At 42.3% G+C, this 21263-nt stretch overlaps 1 protein-coding gene across 2 annotated transcripts in view; it reads left to right on the plus strand.

The window, feature by feature from the left end:
• The first annotated feature begins 1025 nt into the window (after window positions 1-1025).
• Window positions 1026-21263, plus strand: part of TATDN3 (TatD DNase domain containing 3) — a 103018-nt gene continuing 82780 nt past the window's right edge. Inside the window, exons 1-2 of one of the 2 annotated variants that reach the window (XM_078649754.1) lie at window positions 1026-1156; window positions 7706-7738. In XM_078649754.1, coding sequence (XP_078505880.1) covers window positions 1082-1156; window positions 7706-7738 — 108 coding nt within the window. In that variant the 5' untranslated portion in view covers window positions 1026-1081. The remainder of the gene's footprint in view (window positions 1157-7705; window positions 7739-21263) is intronic. The other variant, XM_078649755.1, reaches the window with a different exon arrangement.

The following is a 21263-nucleotide window of genomic DNA, read 5'->3' on the forward strand; positions in this document are numbered from 1 at the left end:
TTAGAGTATATCCAGTCTTATCCCCTCCATATGTATATAGAGATAACTCTAATCACTAGTATATGCAGTAGACCTTTGTACTCTCTACCATTCCTATATGACTCTTAGAGTATATCCATTCATATCCCTTCCCTATGTATATAGGGATAACTCTAATCACTAGTATATGCAGGAGACCTTTGTACCCTACTATTCCTATGTGACTCTTAGAGTATATCCAGTCATATCCCTTCCTATGTATATAGAGATAACTCTAATGACTAGTCTCCTATGTGACTTTTAGAGTATATCCATGTGTATCCCTTCCCTATGTATATAGAGATAACTCTAACGACTAGTCGCCTATGTGACTGTTAGAGTATATCCAGTCGTATCCCTTCCCTATGTATATAGAGATAACTCTAATCACTAGAATATGCAGCAGTCCGCGTTGCTCTCTACCATTCCTATGTGACTTTTAGAGTATATCCAGTCTTACCCCTTCCCTTTGTATATAGAGATAACTCTAATCACTAGTTTATGCAGGAGTCCGCTGTGCTCTCTACCATTCCTATGTGAGTCTTAGAGTATATCCATGTGTATCCCCTCCCTAAGTAGATAGATATATCACTAGTATATGCCTAGAGTTTATCCATTTGTATCTCCTCCTTGTGTGACTGTATCTCTTGTACATTTGCAATTTTTTCTGTTTGTACCTTTTTTATAACGCATGTAATCCTAAATCCGTATGTTTTCAACTGGTTCTTATGTAAGTCAAAAATTTGCAATTTTTTTCCCGCATGTAACCTTCAGTCCTTATGTTTGCAACTGGGTCCTGTGTAAAGCGCTCTGACACCTTCGGGTAAAGTTCGCGCTATATAAAATCGCACAAATATATACCAGGAAATGAGAGTGATGCTGAACTGCAGTAAAACTAAAGAACGCCGGCAAAGCGTTCCAACATGGCCGCCGCAATAGTCTATATCAAGCAGCGGGGCTTCAACGCCCAGTCTTTCTTTTATGTCTCTGTCTGTGCATTTCTTATTCGTTCCCCTGTAGTCTGGTGTTGGGTAGTTCCTCTAGCTTCCTGACGGAGGAAGAGATGGAAGTGCTGTCTGTCGGTACCAGTGGAATGGTGGACTGCCACTGTCACCTATCAGCCCCGGAGTTTGAACATGTAAGAGAAGGCTTTTGGCAGAAGGAGAGGAGATCAGCACCAATAGGGACGAATTCGTGCCCCACTCCGAAGAGCCTACATCCCAGAATTTAAATGAATTCCTATGCCAGGCCATTTGCAGGATTTGTGACCACTTTGCGGACTGCTTCTCACCACAGGGAGCTAGTGGCAGGATCAGCCTTGTGAAAGCATGATTTGCAAACTACTTCAGATCAGGTTGGCCACTCTGAACTCTTGTTGCTCCTAAATTACGAGTGTGCACATGCCCCAGATTCTCGAACTTTCCTGGCAAAATTAACGAAAGATAGGTCAACTGGAAGATGCGCTATCAAGGCTCACTGAACTCCAGGAGAGAACCGTTTTCACGTGCTGCAGTGAAGAGAAAGTTATCAGCCAGCATCATACTTAAAAAAGTGTCACCACTGCGTGGTATGAAATAGGACAGTTGTTTTTTATACAGGGCAGGTAGGATTCTGGAGCATGAACTCTTCGACATGTAGATATTTTTATAAAATTCCACACCCTGTAGAGGATCAATTATAATGCCCATTAAGAAACTGCAGAAGAGGCGTTGTCAATAAGCCTGCTGTTTGAGTGGTAATCTAAGCCTGCTCATCCTTACAGGCACGCGGTTCACCACGTCAATCTTGGACTGTATATATGGTCCACTCACCACCCTTTCAGTATCCGATCCTTTGAAAAGGCAGACCAGGAAAACAGTAACCATATTATATGAAATTCCTCGGGCATGAAAGATCACGTGGTGGAAAAAAATAAACTCTTCAGTACGTAGCAATCGAAGTAGCCACAACCAGCCATACACTTCACATTAAACATAATAGATCACACTTCGATCTGGTATTGTTTTAAGCATAGCAAGGGCAGCGGTTGACCCCTCTCATCAGTGATGCCACTTTACCCTGCTGCTTGAAAGGAGACTTGCACCTGCCACTTCGAGGTGGTAGCTGTCAACCGCCTGGCAATGACTACCAAACCTATCACCCCATCCCAACATGGCCACTCCAGGGTGACTAATGCAGCAGCTCTGCTTCATCATGGCTATTTGTTGGCCTCGTTGTCCACAAAAACCTCACTTTTGCACGTCAACACAGCAAGGTCCTGGCACTACTTGAGCCAAAGTACTCGGAGTGGACAGGCTTTATTCCAATTGACTATGGATGTGACCAATTGAAGACTTGGGTCCAGGGAGTAATGAGGAGTTGTGTGGCATCATGTTTGTTCATGGTTCAAGCCTCCCAATGAGAAACAGGACCCATTTACCCTATTCAGAAGCCATCTCTGCACCAAAACTACAAGGACAGGTGTGGATATGGTGCTTTGGATTGCTGCTTCAAACTTCAGAGACCATCTTAGGTCCCAGCTGGTCACTAAAGTAACATTTGTCACAACTCCTGGAACAAATAGAAAGCCAGCACAACAGTTCTAAATCTGTATAATAATCAACTGTCAACTTTTCTTGACAAGGTAGCTCTTCTGACATTCAGACACATGCTTTGTGAGATCCTTTCATTTGCATAAACATAACAGTAATGTAACATGGATAGTTCATGCTGTCTAACAATTATTCTGATAGACCCTTTCTAATATAAATCAAAAACACCTTGGGACTTGATGGAGAAAATATTAGAAGATTCTTTTGCAAATAAAGTCTGCAAGCTAAAATCTAAACTTTGCAAGGCCATAGACCACCTGAAGGAGCAATTTAAACATTTTCGACAAACTATTTTAAGACCCCCTACAAAACTCCTTGTACAAGAACCAACGATCATTTCTATGACCTGTCATTTCTCTTTAAAAAAAACTGTATATCGCCACCAGATCTGATGCTGTTGCCCTATAATAAGTATATTTTTCTTGCAGTGATTTTAGAGAAGGGTTTAGGACATCCACAGGTTTATACACAAAGACATTAGGCCTTCCCAACCACGGTAAACTATAAACAGAACTGCACCAGGGACCGTTAGTTTGAAGAGTGTTTGTTTTACATAAGCAGCACCCCTATGATGAGAACAGAAGGGAACACAGTTGAAGCAAAAGCAGTAAGACCAAAAGATGCAATAAGACCAAAAGATGCTGAAAGGGCAAGGCTGGTTAGGTCAGCACATATTGGGTTTTGTAGTAAAGGAGTAGCAATCACATAAATTGTTGTATTCTTTCACACTAGATGTTTCTGGTGAGCATGCACAAGTTCTCATTCCTACGCCCAACCGATTTGTCTTCTCTTACACTTCCCTTTCCACTTCTCTTAATAATTCGGCTTCATCAGAGTTTGGTACTGACATTTTGCAGCCGATCTTTCCTTGCTGGACATTTTTGACTCTGCCCGAATAAACTTTACAGTCGTTCTTGTGGTCTGTTTCATAGTCTGGTCAAAACCAGGCTCTGCTAATGTTGTATTTCCTCTACTCTTGAGTCAGGTCTTCTACACTAGTTTTCTGTATCAAGCATTGCTCTCACTGGGGTCTTACTACTTTAGGCGAGTTTTGAATGTGTGAGGACATCAGGTTGTTAAACAAAGCCATCAACCAGGAGAGAAACACCACCCCAACAATAGATGATATCAAAGTGCCCTGCAAAAAAGAAAATATGAGTTTGTAATGTGAATTATTTGAGCATATATTCTAGGGCAAAATTGTGTCTGTTTATCCAAAAAAGGCACCTATAATAATATGACCCCTTAGGGGAATCAGAAATGAAGATCTAATGTGGGTGACGTAGTCAAAATATGACAATGATAGAACGTATGTGACTACTGTTCAGACTCGAACCTGAAAGCACGTGGATCGCACAACATAAGTTTTCCAAAGTAACAAAGATTTTACTGTTTTTCACTTCAATTCAAGTTGATGTACTCCAACTGAAGTAGATATTATCTAGCATAAATGCGAAGTCCAACTCACTCCGGATGAATAATCTGGAAGCATGTGCAGGTAACGCTCTTATACCAGTTGAAGAATGTTGTTCCTAAATAGAGAAGAGAAGAAGGCTATAGCCGCCCTGTGGGGGTATCAGAATTTCTATATCTACGAATAGACTCTCCATGCAGCAAGAGGTCATAAACTGCTGATTGGGATATTTCTTCCGGGATCCTTTTCATGGATTCGTAGTGGATAGTGCTGCTAATGGGGTAACAGCTAGGTGTGCAATTCTCTATAATAGTAGATAGTCCTGCAGATAATCTCTCGAAGGCAACTGTCCTGAAAATGTAACAGACAATTTGGTACTCTGTAAGAAGGTATTCTATTTGACGCTGTTAGCTTCTAATGGACATTAATAAGCACCTGAAACCATTTATGATCTTCCTGGGGCTATCTCAGTGCATGTTCAAAAGGAAGGGTTCGCAATGTGGTATGAGGAGGGACATGGGACCGCACTAATATTGGTTCTTTCTCACATAAAACTTCATGAACAATGAAGAGGACTAGATTCTTGCATCCCTTGACATGCAGTGTGTTTTCTCTCAGTGCTTGTTTGATGTACTGATACTTGCAAAGGTTCAGGAATATTCTGTCTGTCTGGTTTTGCAACCATATCATACAAATGAGGTATTCCAAAAGCCCTCATGGTACAGCATTGCTGTAATTTAGTTATGCCAGGACAAATGTGCTTTTGGCCCCACTTAGCAATTGGTTTGGAGGAATGGAAGAATGTTCAACGCTTAAAAGCTACATGCTGATCTCTATATCCATCACATAAACAAGAGCTTGGCATCGACAAGATCACTTTTGATAAGGTAGATAATGGTGATCAACGGCCTGGGGCAAGACAAAAGGTAAGCAGGCGAGAACTGTCCCAGACCCGAAGTAGCAGTATTTCTCCTTTTTTTAAAGCCTTATTCATGTGACTGAAACTCTATTATTGAGACATATGGTCAGTGCATGAATTTGTGTAAGACTGGTTCTCTGGGCTACTTTGTAGCTGGAAGTGGATTTGTATGTCATCGGTAAGTATTTGGAAGTTCTATTAGCACTGGTAATGGATTTGTGCTAAAGGCAGTGCTTAATTTGAGCTGGTGGTCTCCGGTGCTCAGCACCGGCACCTAATTGCCAACACCAGGGCTTATGACAGTCTGCCACATGGTGGCGCTGTCTGGCTAATTTAGGTATGAGCACAACAACAGCTGTTTATTAGTTCAATTTACATTTACAATGACTAATACCTGCCTCCCTAGTTATTCATCTAGCTTTGGGGTCCTGGAACAGTTTGAATTGTCACATTTGTAGGAGTGTGATGGTTAGTGGCAGTATTTGTACTGTCATTGGCAGGGGTAATTTATGTATTTTTATTTATTTGAAAAGTTTTATAGAGCGTGAACAAGACCAAAATGGTGTCCTCCCGACAAGAGCCCTGTCACTTATTCTTTTACAAATTAAGCACTGGCTAAAGGGCATTTGTAAATGTTGAATTGCAGACCAGAGAGGTGTTATTCCTCAGCTACACCGCCTGACACCAGTCGAGGAGACAAATCTACCATGGCAATACACATTTTTAAAGGCAGTTGAAGAGAATTAATGGCTCATTTTCAGAGGTTGATCCAGATATTCCAGGCTAATTCACAGAGTTTTTAGGAGGACCCCTTTATATACAGTGTCATTCAGGGAAAAGAGGTCATTAAGCATTAAGGCTGTTTTTTTTCAACCAAGGAGAAGAGCAGGGTTGTATTTTATGCCCTTTGCATGTCTGAATCTTGACGTGAGGTTGTGAAAGAGATAGTTTTGCTCCATGTGTTTTTTGAGTTTTCTAGTAACCTCCCTTTCAATGAGCTTGTTAGGTAAGAATTGTTTAAGATTGGTCAGTAATTTGCCAAGATCTTTGAGTCTCCTGATGTTTTCCTGAGGACTGAAGTCAATAAAGCATGCTTTAGAAAGCCCGGAAATCTCCCCGGGGTCAGGAGGCATTTATTTAACATGTTGGTGATATTCACGATGAGTGAAAGGAGGAATTGTTATGTTTATGATGTATTTTAATGTGTGCATCAATACTGAGCAAGAAATGTAATGCCAGATTCAGTATTTTCACCATACATGGAACACACTCCATGGTAAAATCGTATTTGGAACACAATTACATTTGTATAAATAGTGTTTTTTAATTTTTTATTATTATTTGTCACGGAGTATGCATTTAGACTTCCCTCACTTTCCCACTTCTGACTACTTAATTATTGGTCAAGATGTCACACATCAGAAGTGTACCTTTCTGCTTTAAAATTATAAACTTGAAATTTCCATTCGTTAAAATAATTACTATTGTGCATAGATCATTACATCAGTTGACCCAACTCTGTCTTTTCCTTGACTCAATTTACACAAACACTCCACGTATAGAGACTTAAATGACTCACGTAGATATGTTAAACCCTCTCTATTTAGATAGCATTTTTACCTCATGTTTTAAGCTTGCATTTTAAAACAAATGTTCTGTTCCTTCTGTACTTCTAGAAATACACGCCTCTTATCAGTTTACGAGGCAGATATTTATAAACTGTATTTAATGAGTTTACAAACCATAATTATGACACTACATGCACATGGAGTCACAACCCGATACAAGAGGGGGAATATTTAAAACCATGACCAGCATGGCTAAGGGAGTATTTCTAGGTCTATTTTTAACCCAACACTGTATTTATGGTTTTCTGGGATGGTGAGCAGTTTCAGCCAGGGTTGAGGCATATCTATTCCCTCTTTGCTTACATGACCCAAAGCTGTATTTTGCTTGCTAAACAGCAACATTCTCAGAGTTGTAGGAAAGTTGTAATCTTTACATTGTTGTTACAGTGCAATTCCTGTTGAGAAGGGATCACCCGTCTTTTAGAATAGACATTTTTAGCGTGCAAGTGCATGCCTGGGGCTGCCTGCTGCGTTGAAATTCTTTGCAAATCAGTGGTCCTTTTAAGTGCAGCTGGTCAACTGTAGATATTGTGCAGAAGCTGGTTTGTATGTGTAGAGGAACATCAGTGGGTTTGTGCTACTGTTATTTTAGAAGCATTTAGTAAATCACCTTTGGCCTACAAGATTCATCTTACAATTCAATCCATGACAACTCGGATCTATTTTTAGAAATCAATCCATAAAATTATCCCATAAAACATTTTACATCAAACAGATAAAACATTGCTTTAAATAGAAATTAAAACCTTTACAAAAGCAATTAAACAAATTAAAAAGCCAGGCGTCTTAACTTCATCCCAAATTAATAATATCTTTGTAATAGGAACCATTATTAACTTTTAGCTATTTCTTTTTATCTATTTGAAATATCACCTGGTGTCTCCACAATCACTCCCTCCAATAAATTCTGCTGTGCAGTATTAAACATAATGTTTCACCATATAGCTATCCCAGTTATGTTTAAATAGTTATTCTGGACATCATATGTTATAGTTCTCAGAGAGGAGAGGTCATGTCAAAAAGTTATATATAGTTTTGTAGTGAAATCTTGCCAACATTGTCTCATTCTTTTCAATCGTCTGTTTTCACTTCTGCTTTATCTGTGTCTTAGTTGGGTGTCATATTTGTGTTGCAGGATAGAGATGCTGTACTAGAAGAAGCGAAACAAGTAAGTAACTAAAAATACTTTTCAGTGGCGGGATGGTATAAGATATGACCTTTACTAGATTGACAGTTAATTGACAGCATTCTATGCTTTAAAGTAGCAGCAAAACACCTCTCTCAAAAAATCATAAAAATGTTACCAGACCTCGGGTCTAGTAACTTGAATAATCTACGTGGCCAAACTGTAATCGGCTTGACCCATAAACTGGTCTCAAATTGCATGATCCTAGGTATTTTATTTCACAGTCACCTTTCTCTTTATTATCGCATTAGAGAACACACTCAAATATGTGAGTTCAGCAAGTCTGTGGCACAAAAAAGCCTCTTGTTTGATTTAATAAACTAAATGTGTGCTGTGTATTATAATAATCTACACCATTTATAGGGTACATTGGCTCCTGTCTTGCCTCTTAGTTTACCAATAGCATTGCCATCAGGGTAGAGGCATGAATGTTAATGTTTAAAAACTCTCACTTTTGATAAATATGCTACAAAGGCTTGATGTGGTAGCACACTGTCATTTACACACAGCTCCTTTTCCATTGAAATGGCTACCAACTCTCCCACAGATATGCAGTTTCACTGATAAAACTATATAGCGTACAAATGATAATTTGTGGAAATTGGGTTTCAGCACATATTTATGATTTTCACAGCAAATAAAGTGTCCTGAATTGTTTTGATCCTATTATAAAATATTTGTTTCCATCAAACTACAGAAGTACAAAAAATTTGCTTTCCTAACTACTGATTTATTTTGAGATATCTGCACAGTCCAATACAAGCTATTTTAATGTGTATTAGAAAAAAACATTGCATTCTACAGCCTTTCATTTCACGCTCCCTGTGATGATGTCAAATAGTTCACTAAAAAAATTCTCTGACTCCAATCTCCAGGATAAAATAAGCAGGCATCGTAAGTATAGATTTGATAACTTTAAAAGTTTGTTTTGGGACAGAAGATAAAAACAAAAGTTAAAGGAATCTTTATTGCTCATTAACTCTCTGAATGAACAGAACACCTGTTCTTTGCCAGCTCAAGCTCTGTTGCCAGAAGGGTCGAGTCGGCCCTAAAAATTGCTCGCCATGATAAAATCTGGGCAACTAGATTTTTCAAGGTCTGATTAGCAAACTGTAGCAATTCTTTTACTAGAATGGAGCATGTGGTATGAAAGCAGAGTATGCTTTACGTTTTGCCTATGCATGTGGGAAGGGCATTGCACCTCTGCTAATTAGTGAACACTTGGCACACTGATCCTCTCATTTACAATATCTTAACTATCTGGAACTGGATAGTTTATTTCTGTACATTAGGAAAGAATATGTTGTACATTTTTATTGTTTGTACAAATAATAGCATTTACATTGATACTTGCAATATTTTTGGCATTGTTTATTTCTTTATCATAATTAATAGGCTGTTGTGTTTTTGTGCATGTGTGGCAATCCCGAAAGCTAGAATATTTTTCTGTGGGCTGTGGTGGAATGTATAAGGCAGTGATTCACCTGATTAGCTAACTCTGTGGTGAGAGTTGGTCACCCAAATGAGCTTAAAGTGAGACTCTTTCTTTTTTTTATCAACCAGCTCGTTGTTAAAGCTACCTTATCACATCTTCTGAGGAGGCAGTGACATGTTGATATTTTTCCTTTCCCTGTTTCACGAGACGGTGACAAAGATTCCCAGGCCTCGAGATATCTACTCGCCCACTCGCTATGGCGAGCCAGATTTTATCAGGGGGAGCTATATTTACTACCTTTTTGGTGAACTGATAAAGAACAGGTGTTCTGTTGACCCAGAAAGTGAAGGATCTATAAACATGCATGTATATCTTTTTTTAACATGTCACAATTGCTTTGTGTTCAGAGACAGAAGACAGAAGTCAGTTTATGTCTGCAGGGTTCTAGTATTTTATAAAGTGAACTGTCTGATGTGCTGTACAAAGAGTGTCAAATGAATGCCTTAAGGGAGTCAGGGTTTTTCTAACACACTTCATTTAAATAGCTAATAAGTTTACTGTACAAAGATTTCAAAATGTATTTCAGTAGTTATAAAAGCCAATTTTTTGTAATTCTGTGTGATAAAAATTGTTTTTTAATAGGATGAAAACAAATCAGAACACTTTACTTGGTGATGTACAAATGATAAATATGTTCCCTGAAACCCAATTTTCACAGTTTATTGTTTATACACTATATCGTTTTATCAGTAAAACTGCATGTTAGTGGGAACGTTTTTGGCCATTTCAATGGGAAATTTACTGTCTTTAAATGACTGTGCGCTACCGCATCATGCATTAGTAATAGAGGACCATATGTACAAAACTTTTTTGAGGTCGCAAACGGCCCAATTCGCAGAATTGGGTAGTTTGCGACTGCAAAACAGGTTTTTAAAATGTACAAAATCCAGATTGCAATTCAGTAACCTGTTATCGAATTGCAATTTGGGTTTACGAATCGGTATTTGAACGGTGCGTGTTTAGGGTGTTTCTTCCTAATACTGATTAGCAGTGGTATGTATGAATGGTTAGCGGCCAATTTATGGTCGCAAAACATAAATTTTTTACCAACACGTCAATGGTGATGGTAACCATTCGCAAATGAGAAGGAGTCCCGTGTTGATACAAATATTTTTTAAGAGCACCTACTCTTAATAAATAAAACTTAAATGTTTCATTTTTGTAACCATTGGACTGCACTTAAAAAAAATGATTGCTTTATCAAAAATCAGTTACAGACGTTGTAGTCTGCTGACACCAGCAGCCCAACATCATTGTGATAGCTGCAATTCCTAAAGGGTCGCAAACTGCTACATACGTCATTAATATTCATGAGGTAGGTGTATTACAACCCCATTAGGAATCACTATTTGCAGCATCTAGATTTTTGTACATTACGAATTGCGATTACCAAATTGCGATTCACAAAGAATCGCAATTAGAAAATCGCAATCCCTAAGAGTCAAGTCAGGAATCATGGGTACCCTATTTGTGAGCTAGAATCTTCTAATACATGGGGCACACAGTTAGTCTATTTAAACAAACAAAATAGTTTTTTTGTACTGCAGAAATGCTGAACTCACATTTTTGAAGGTGCTCTCATTTGTGAGAAAGAAGAAACAGGCACCTCTCTAAAATAAAATATAGATCACACAATTTGAGACCGGTTTACCCTTCAAGTGCATTACAGTTAGGTCGAGTAGATCATTCAAGTTACTAGATCTGCAGGTCTAGTAACATTTTAATGATTTTTCAAGGCCTGACCCAAAATAGACTTTCCTCAAATATTCGAAGACAGCAGTTAGAACAGTGAATGATCACAACAAACATTGATACTGGAGTTGGTTGGATAGCTACAGTTCTGTCTTGTTAGTACCTACTCTGAGAACCTTTCATACACCTATGCTACCTACCTGCTCGAAATCTGGGCAATTTCAAGAATCAGCGGAGTGAGCTCGCTCATGTAATGTGACATGCTTCATCATAGGCCATCTCAAGGTACCACCTAATAAAGTCATTCTTGTGGTTTATCCCAAGGTATTTTTAGTTAGAAAACAGGATTCCAGATAAATGTCCAGATAAATAATTTCCTAGAACTCTCTCAAGACAGTCCCCATTGAGGTTGAGTCCACCCTGGTAGTATCATCTTACCAGGGTGGGATGAGAAGGCCAATGATAAAGCATGTCACATTACGTGAGTGAGCCCACATCATCCAGCCGACTACAGCATCAATGTGTGTTTCGATTTATTTCTAAATGCAGATGTGGGGTCTACTTTAGCCTCTTTTTCTCTCCAAGTGTTAATGAGAGTAGTGTATGATCCTATCCTTAAATAATTGGGCATATTTCTTTGCATCCCTCCCCTTTTTAAAAGTAGCATGGAAATACTGTTGATTTGGGAGGCATGGAAATGTTGGAGAGCTTAAACGGTTAGGGCATTGCCAATCATTGCTCCATGTCTCGGACATGGTGCAGAAGTATAGAGGACAAATGTGTGCAGGTGCTCCATGTCTCAAACATGGTGCAGAAGTATAGAGGACAAATGTGTGCAGGTAAATCATTTCATTATTGAATATACCCTTGTGCAACAGACTTGTTGCTTGACAATCTTATCTCTTCCAACTAGCATAGATAACATTTATGGTTAAGAACATACGTTTATAATGGAGCCCTTTTGGATTTGGAACCCCAGCGATGGTCCTACACGCCCTTCCTTAATGAAACAACAAGTGAACTTGAATGAAGAATCTTAGAAATTAATAAGTTAATAATGGTCTGATAAAACGTCTTACATCTGATCATTTTCTGACTCGTGTCCATCATCTCAGCAAGTGAACACCTATCTTTCTACACCTTCAATACACCCTCTAATCTTTTAGCTACATCCTCAATACCATCCTTGAACATCCTACCACCTTTAATTATATTCCCATTTTTGGCTTAGACCCTTTTTCACACTATTTAATTTGATCGGGTTTCAACCAACCTCCACAGCAACTGAGCTGCCTTTTTTTACTGCCTTAGTTTCCTTTTTGTCTCTAACCGCATCATCTACAAACTTCTTACACTCTTTTGAGTGTCTCCTGACATCAGAAAATCTCGTCTAGTTGTTTTGCATCCCCTCAGTTCTTTCCTTAATCTCTCATGGTGACCAATTGATTTTTTTCCTACAGTTTAACCCCACCCGGACATGGCACCAAATCCATTGATTGCTCAAACAGCGTATAACCAGTCCCTGAATTGGCAGTTGTGTGTTATGCACGCAAATGCTCCCATTAGGTCTGTCTTCCACCACATAAGAGGAATCCAATCCTTCCTCTCCGGCAGAACCTAGAGGATCATACTCCCCCCCCCCCCCCCGCTTCCTCTCCGACCCCACTGGTATCATCTGCGGAGTACCTCAGGGATCTTCACTAAGCCCGACGCTCTTCAACATCTACATGGCCCCAATCACCGCCATTGTCAGACAGCACGGTCTCAGCATCGTATCCTACGCCGACGACACACAACTCATCCTCTCCCTCACCAAGAACCCAGAAATCACCAGACTCAGCTTCCAGGAAGGAATGCGAAACGTAGCCTCCTGGATGAAGGACAGCTGCCTAAAGCTCAACTGCGAGAAGACTGATGTCCTCATCCTCAGACCCTGCGCCTCCGCCTGGAACAACACCTGGTGGCCCTCGGCCCTCAGGAGCCCACCCACCCCAACAGACCACGCTCCGAACCTCGGCATAATCATCGACTCCTTCCTCTCCATGAACCACCAGATCAACGCCGTCGCGTCTCACCCGAATGTAGAAAGACCGTCACCCACGCACTCATAACCAGCAGACTAGACTACGACAACGTCCTCTACGCCGGAATCAACAAAACTCTTCTACACCATCTCAAAACCATCCAGAAGGCAGCAGCCAGGCTCATTATAAGGACACCATGCCACGAACATATGACCCAACACCTTCGAAGCCTCCACTGGCTCCCCGTCGAGAAGAGGGTCACCTTCAAACTCCTCACACACGCCTACAAATCCCTCAACAACATCGGACCCAAATACCTCAACGACCGAGTTTGTTTCCACATACCCAAGAGGAACATCCACTCCGCTGACATCGCCCTGGCAGAGGTCCCCCACATCTGCAGAAACAGAACCGGCGGGAGAGCCTTCTCCTACATAGCAGCCAAATCCTGGAAATAGGTCCTGGTCAACATCAGACGCTCCCCAATCCTCCACACGTTCAGGAAGGACCTCAAGACCTGGCTCTTCGGCTGACCCGAAGCTGTTCCTCCCCCCTTCCCTCCAGCGCCTTCAGACCCTCACGGGTGAGTAGCACGCTCTATAAACCACTGATTGATTGATTGAATCTGACTCAGTTGTTAGTAAGCTCTGGGATAAGACCTTGCGTGATGATTAATTAAAACCATTACAAAAATGTGACAGTGGATTGCGTAGGTGCACAATGTGCTAAGTCCATAACCTTAAAAAGTCATGGCCAGTCAATTGAGCATCCCTACCACTTAAACAGTCAGTTACTGCCTGCCCTTATGTTCTTTTTTTCTCATTATGTTCTAATGACAAATTGGACCAGAATTGGTTTCAGTTATTTTCTACAGGCACTGATTAAACTCTGACTTACACATAGAAGTCCCTCCCTCACCTAGCAGGGCTTTTAGGAGTTGAAGGCCCTCTATTTTGAAATGATTGTACAGTATCCAGAAGTTGAACTCTCAGAGATTGATGAATAAGCATAACGTCCCCCTTTTTGGTACACAAGGAAGATTTTGCTTACAAGCTCGATAGGGAGAGGGGGTGCAGTTCCAGATTGCTTACTTCTGAAGCAGAGTGTATCCCTTCATCCATGAATGCGGGCATCTCTAACAAGACTGTATTGGGTCGGTAGAGAAGTCTAGCGAGGAAGGACATAGAACTCCAGGCAAAGCCTTTCACTGTCTGAAGCACCCCCCCCCCCCTCCGGGCTATTCCACGGGACTCTCAGCCTCTGGAAGCTCTGGAGGGGAAGTAGACTTCCCTCATTGGTAATCACTCCAGTCGCTCCGTTTTTGTGGAAATCCTCTAAAGGGGATTGGTAGGCAGCACTGCAAGTGACGCGCTTACTGCCTCTGACAGCCCTGGGAAAAAGATTGTTATAAACCTTCTTTCGGGCTTCAAGTCCAGTCAGGTTAAGTTCTGGTGGAACTCGATATCTCCTCGATGAAAGGTTCCCAAAATAATAAGGTGCCTACAAAATGGGCCAGTGCCTGTCCGTGTAGGGCGCAGTTTTTAATCCTAAAAAACAAATGACCTGTTGGGGCTACCCAGCCAAATTATCTGGGCCAATTGGGGAGCCTCGTTCTTTGGCTGTAAATGCCAGGTCTGAAATATTGGAGAGAGGTCCTAAAAAGGCATCACAGTTTATCTTGACAATCCTATCACAATAGGTAGCAGTGGGTATAGTATACCCACACAGTCTCCCCACAAATACGGTCAAATTTGAGAGTTTGTTTCCACAGACAACACTCCTGCTACCCCAAAGTGCACTAAGGCGAAACAATAACTCTGTTCCCCAATAAACTAACGTACTTGTCTCTGGCAATCAGATGTTTTGTAATTAGAAAAATCTCAGTTTGTACATATATCAAGTTTAATATAAATTATTGTGTTTTTTAAAATGAGCAATCCGCACCAAAGGATTTCAATGCTCACATGATAGATTACAATCATATATATAGTACAGCTAGTACAAATCACAGTGGAATAGAGGTGTAGTGCAGTTTCCTACATGTTCTCTTGATCTGATGTTTACAACATGGTGTAATGCAACCATATGTGATATACATGAGAATACAGCCAGCACATGTTCAGCCGAAATCGCTGGGGAGAAGATTCCTGACGTAAGTAGCAAAAATGTACAGCTAGGACGTCAATCCAAAATTTCCGTATTATAAATTCAGCAATAGCATTGTTTCTAAATTGCACCTCAACTGAGTGGGAAAACAGACCCAGTTCCAAGTCAACACTTGAGGAGATGGTACTCCAAGGACGGTCTGAAAAAGTATAGTTGTATTCTACGTGCTCCAAGTGTAACATATTCCACACAGGTGGTCCTGTAGTCGTAAGAAGGTAAACTTACCGCTTGTACTAAATATTTGGTTGTTCTCTATCGTATGAGCATTGTATATATTACCCTTGTGTGCTGATTTTTTGTTTTCAAAAACATTCTTTTTTCAGTAAACTTGATATATGTATAAATTGAGATTTTCTATTTACAAAATATCTGTGTGCTCCAGACAAGTATGTTTATCTTGCCCAACCCTACAGGACCTGCCAGTGCCCTTTTTTAGGTCTTTGACATATTTCCCTAAGAAGGCAGAGAGAATGGGATTAATCTTCAGTGTATTGTTCCCTTTACCCTCCACAGAGGAAACTCGGCTCTAAAGCGGTTGCAAACTTCTTCATGGAAAGATGTCCTCAGTCTAACCTAAGCCCAGGCTGCGACTCTGGCTGAAGAACACGTTCCTAGGCGCATTGATGCACACCTCTGGGTTAACAGTGTTCCCCACGTGGTTGTGCAATGGGTTCTGGAGGGATAATTTCTGAACCCTGGTGATAGTGCTTTCTGAACTTAGGCAGTGGACCCCAAGAACGATTTAAATCCTCTGAGGTATCAGTCACCATCTTCTTAAATGCCATGATCAGACTGAAAGCCGTCAGAATAATCCTCATCCTCAAGAGCTTGAACAACACTAGGTAGGGACTCCACATACTTCGATTTAGGGTTATTTTAGTCATCCACCATAGATTGCACCTTTTTAGTAGGGAGAGCCTCAGACTGAAACGAGGGTAGCTCTGATGAAGGGGTCAGATAAGTAGGGGGATCAGCGATAGACAGCAGAGGGAATAAGGTCTGAAGTTGCTGTGCCTAACGAAGTGGAAATGGACTTTTGTACATATCTCTGTGAGGCCGGAGCCACAATTGGTCTATCTTTTGCAAAGAGAAATGCTCCATCTCTCTCTTGTGTGTTAGGATTGTCCTAAGACTTGATCACTGTAAAAAGGAGAAATCTGGAAGAGTCAATTTAGGACCTGGTTACCAGTCGGCCATAAAGTACTAGGGGTACACGCCTCTACCCATCTGCGGGTGTTAAGAAGAGATGTGGAGGGTCTTGCCTTTTAGATTGATTCATGCAATTAAGATCCCCGGCTGTGAGTAATGATGGCCACTCAGTTCGGTATAAGTACTGCCCTCTCAGCTCTTCCATTTACCTCCAGAGTGGCAGAGAGGGTCTGGTTTTCACTTACCAAGCGGCCTGGGCACCGTACGTTCTGTACTATAATTTCTGGTTTGTGTTGTTTTCTTCCCCCTTGTCACACGAGTTCTTATTTTGTGCCTCTCCTTCAGTTTTCGCTCCGCAGCTAGCGCGGACCCTGCCACCACTTATGAGGCTAGTAGCTCACTGAATTTGGGTAAGCTCCATTACCACTGTGGCAACTATGGTAATTTTAATCAGATCCAGCCTGCATTCCCCTTGTATACCTTGGGAGAGATGTAATGCCTCACTTCACTAGTGTGTCACCTGGTTGTGTGTATGTCTGTCCTCTTTGTTAGGTTTCACTTTCACTGACAGGCGTGATTTCGACTTTGACATGCATAGAATCCTGAAAGCTTAATGCATTGTTGTTTTTTGATATGGTATGACAGTCAGCATAGTCTTATTTATTTTCAATTAATTTCTCTTCCCTACCTATGTTTCCTTACTTTTCTCTAAGTTGGTTTTTAGACATCTACAAATATATTCTACTTGCAGAGGGTTATAGTTTTTCAAGTGATTGAGTATTTTTGTATAATTAGCCCAATTCATTTTCCCAAGCACTCGTAAATTAGGTTAACTGGTCCTGGTGAATTGCCCTGATCGATAGTGACAATTATGGCAAGAAAGATGTCGACCTATGTGGACACTACCTTATAAGATGTTCTTGAGCATTGCACCTATACTTAGCCACTCTTTCTTTTTATTCATAACGAGAGGACCTTCATATTAAAACTCCCTTGGTACCTCTCAGTTATTTTTAAATCAGTTTACACCAATTTACACATAGAGTACCTCCACCCACACTTCACATCAGTATCTTATTTAAAAAGATCTCCAGTAAAGAGCTCCTTCGGGGGGCCCGTTGGGCATTGCAGCACCGGCCGAACAAGGAGCTGCCTGATGATGAAGCATTCCTCCCAACTGGGTGGGTGAGGGCTCTTGCTTCTGAGCAGTCAGATCCCTGGATCTGCTAGCTCAGCTCCCCTCCAACCTACCTATGTTCTTCCACCTTCTTACCGCGAAAGGAACTGCATACTCTTTATGTTCACGTTCCACTCACTTAACTCATCTCCCATGGTTTTTCCCATCCAAATCAATTATTGTTGCAACCCAGCACTCTCTTTTGAGGTACTTAGTCTATTTCAGTGTTTTAAGAGTACATTTGTGAGGGTATTGCTTTGTGAAGGAAGGCGCTGCCTACTGCAGCTGCCTTCGGGTGGGCTGCTTGAAGAGGCGAGTCTTCTCTTCTGTCATGAGTAAAATTTTAAATTATATTAATTGTTATTCTTACAAACAAATGTGCAGAATACAACATGATAACAAAGGTCAGACATCCGTGCAGTACATAATTAAGGTATCATGGTACAATATAGTGGGATGTAATCTAATCACATTGATAGCGCGACACAGTCGCAAAGCTCCTCAGCTCTCCTCTTTATGTAATGGTTCAAAGGGCACCCCACCCTTTCATACCCGGCATGCCACAGCACCGCTTCCCCAGAAGCGCACAACGGAATGTTCAGTAGATTGTCATTGCCGTAACAAGCTTTATTAATAAGGAGTTCATAATATATCTGATTCCAATCATAAGGCCTCCAATGCCCCCCCCCCCCCCCCCCCCCACACACACACACCCATTTCTGCCTTGGGACTCACCAGAGAATCCCCTGAAGTGTGTCGGAGATTCCAATTGCTCTTGCTGAGACAGATAGGTTAAAATGGTCCCCTGATATCCTCAAGTTAGGAGCATACATTCCCATTCTTTATCAAGCTGTTGTGACAGTACATAATGTCTTGTCCAGCACTTTAGCTGGGGAATGGGTCATCGTCTCTGATGCATCACCACCTGTCCCTTAGCTAAAAGAAGAAAGAGAGAGGGCCCTTAGGTCTTGAACTAGCTTTGTCTTTAACATACCCCAACAGTGCTGTCAGCCGAGTTCTGTGTATCTGATAATTGGTAATTTTTTCTACTATGTCAAGCACTGAAACACAGAAAGCAGCCAACTCCGTGTACTACCATGCTAAATGTAAATAATCAGTTTATATTGTGAGGTAGGGGCACAATACATTCTGTGAAGGTATTTGAGGTGTATCAGCCATAATTGGTAATTTGTTGAGAGTGCGCTAGTTAGAGTACAGCAGTACGACCACCGTTTATCCGTGAGGTCAGTGTCTAAGTCATGTTGCCTAAGGGCTCTTACTCTTGACCTAAACATGGGCTTTCTCCTGTATAGTGGCATACAGAGGGTGCTGAGTCTGGGCGATCCCAGTATTGTTTCAAGAGCATGAAACACTGGAGTGGCATCTGGAAAAGTATTTTATGTATATTGTTCTACCATGAACCTCTCTTATGACTTCTGTTTTGCGGAAAGTACAAACCAGAAGAGCTTCCCCAGTGTGGTCAGCTGCAGGTGTCTTTGTTAGGAGCAATTGTTCATAGTTAGGAGCAACCCCTTTGACCCTCTGTCACTAGCAAAAGCGGATTCTGTATAGTAGGAATTGTGCTTGCAAAGAAATTATCTACTTTTGCCCGATCCCAAAGGCAGTTTCATGCCGACACTGTGCAACTACCCATGTTCACTTTGGTGCCGGGCCATTTCATTTGTAGACATAGAGCCGTATTTAATTGGTGTGGCACGGGCCTTCTGGAAGTCATCTTGTCGAATAAAAGTAAAATTTCAGCCTGTACAGGACAAGTTACATTTTTCGTCGATGACAAATGTCAGTGCTGTCCCAAACTGTGCACTAAAGTAAACAAAAAGAAGTAGTGTTGCGAGAAAGAGGAAAGTTTATATAGTTACATGGACTGCCATTGGCAGATAGGAATGTTTTTTTTTAAAACCTTTATTTTTGATTTTGCAACATGGAAGAAAAACAATCTCCCCCCCGAACCTTGGCATCGTTCATCCAGTAAGTGTATACAATACGGTAATCTCATTATGACACTAAATGGTACAGTGAGTCCAATACAGTCTATATTTATAAGCATCATGATAACCACAGCAATCTCATGAGATACTATCAAGGAACAGGCTCTGCACCTACATTGGCGTGGGTCCAACCTCCCCATTCCCTCACCCCTCCCCCTCTGATCCCGAGTCCCCTGAAGAAAAAAGTTCAGCACTCGTACCATCCGAGTCGCTATGAGACATCTCCGAGGCACACATGACTCTCCATGCAAGGAGGTCGTCCGGCAACTTCACATCCTTGCGGGACCTCTGCATATGCGTCTCCTCAGCTAACGACCATTCTCTTACATCTCTACGCCACGCTGACAACTCCGGCACTCTTTGCCCATCCAGGTGATCGCCACTCTACGCCTTGCCAGGACCAACATTAATTGCAAAAGTTTGTAGGAAAGGTTCCTCTTTTTGGATTTAGGGACCAGGGCTAGTAGGCAGTGAAGCGGGCTCAGATCAAGCCGAAGGCCAGTTATGGCCCGGATACGAACTACCACCCCCCTCCAGAAGCTAGCAACCAAGGGGCAGTCCCAGGCCAGGTGCATAAACCCCGCCCCCCCGATCCCACATCTGGGGCAGTTGTCTTCCCTATCTCCTGAGATACGCCTTAAGGACAGCGGGGTCATATAGGTGCGGTGCATGAAGTTAAAATGCGTCAATTTGAATCTCGCATTGCAGGACACTTTGCGAGTAAGACTCCCTACGCACTTGCGCTGTCCTGGGGACAGGGCGATACCCAGGTCCCTCTCCCAGGCATCCCAGGAAGGTGGAACCGGCGGGGCCGAGTCCCGTCTCATGGCCGAATATAGCAGAGAAATTAACCTCCGCCCTCTCCCGCAAGAGAGGAGGATGTTCAGTGTGTGGGACAACGGGGGCGCCTCCGGAAACTGGGGCCACGCGGCTCTCGCCACCTCCTGAAGGCCCCGGTAGTGCAAGTATTGTCCTTCCCCCAGGCCAAAGGTGTCCATGGCCTGCTCAAAGGACACGAAGGACTCATCGGGGTAAAGGTCCGCGAGAGTCTCGCAGCCTCCCGCCCTCCAAGCCCGAAAGGACATGTGGTCCACCATATCCACCACCGGGGCTAAGATCCACACTGGCAATTCCCTATGAAAGGGGGCTCGCCACAGTATTTTCTCCACAAACCGCTGCCAAACCGCAGCCGCGTGGCGAACCACGTATGGTAAATCCACATCGGCTCCCCGTCCTCGCATCAGCGCCACCTGTAGTTCCTGCTCGGTAGCCCTGCCGGCCAACAGACGCAACTCCCAGCTGTCTCCCTCTGCGAACCACCGTGCCGCTGGCAACAACTGCGCCGCATAGTAGTATAAGTCAAATCTGGGTGCCTCCAGCCCCCCCTCCTCCCATGTTCGGACCACGGTGTGGAGGGCGACTCGGCTGCGCCGTCCCGCCCACAGCAGTGATGTTAGCAGCGTGTTAAGAGTGCGAAATACTCGCGAGGGGAGTAGACATAGGGAATTTTGGAGGACATAGAGGGTCCTGGGGAGCATCACCATCTTCGCAACGGCCAATCTCCCCATAAGAGATAATGGCAAGGAGTTCCAGAAAGTGACCGATTGCTGCAAGGCCCGATTAAGTCGGTCAATATTGCGGGCCAACCCCTGTGCATCCGTAGACGTTACCTGGATGCCGAGATACCGGAACGCCTCCTGTTCCCATCTCAACCCGAGATTCGGTAGATCTGTCAGTGGCCCGCCGCCGTAGCCCAACAAGGGGAAAATCAGGGACTTTCCACAGTTAATTCGCA

This window comes from Lissotriton helveticus, chromosome 6 (genome assembly GCF_964261635.1).
Source record: "Lissotriton helveticus chromosome 6, aLisHel1.1, whole genome shotgun sequence".
NCBI lineage: Eukaryota > Metazoa > Chordata > Amphibia > Caudata > Salamandridae > Lissotriton > Lissotriton helveticus.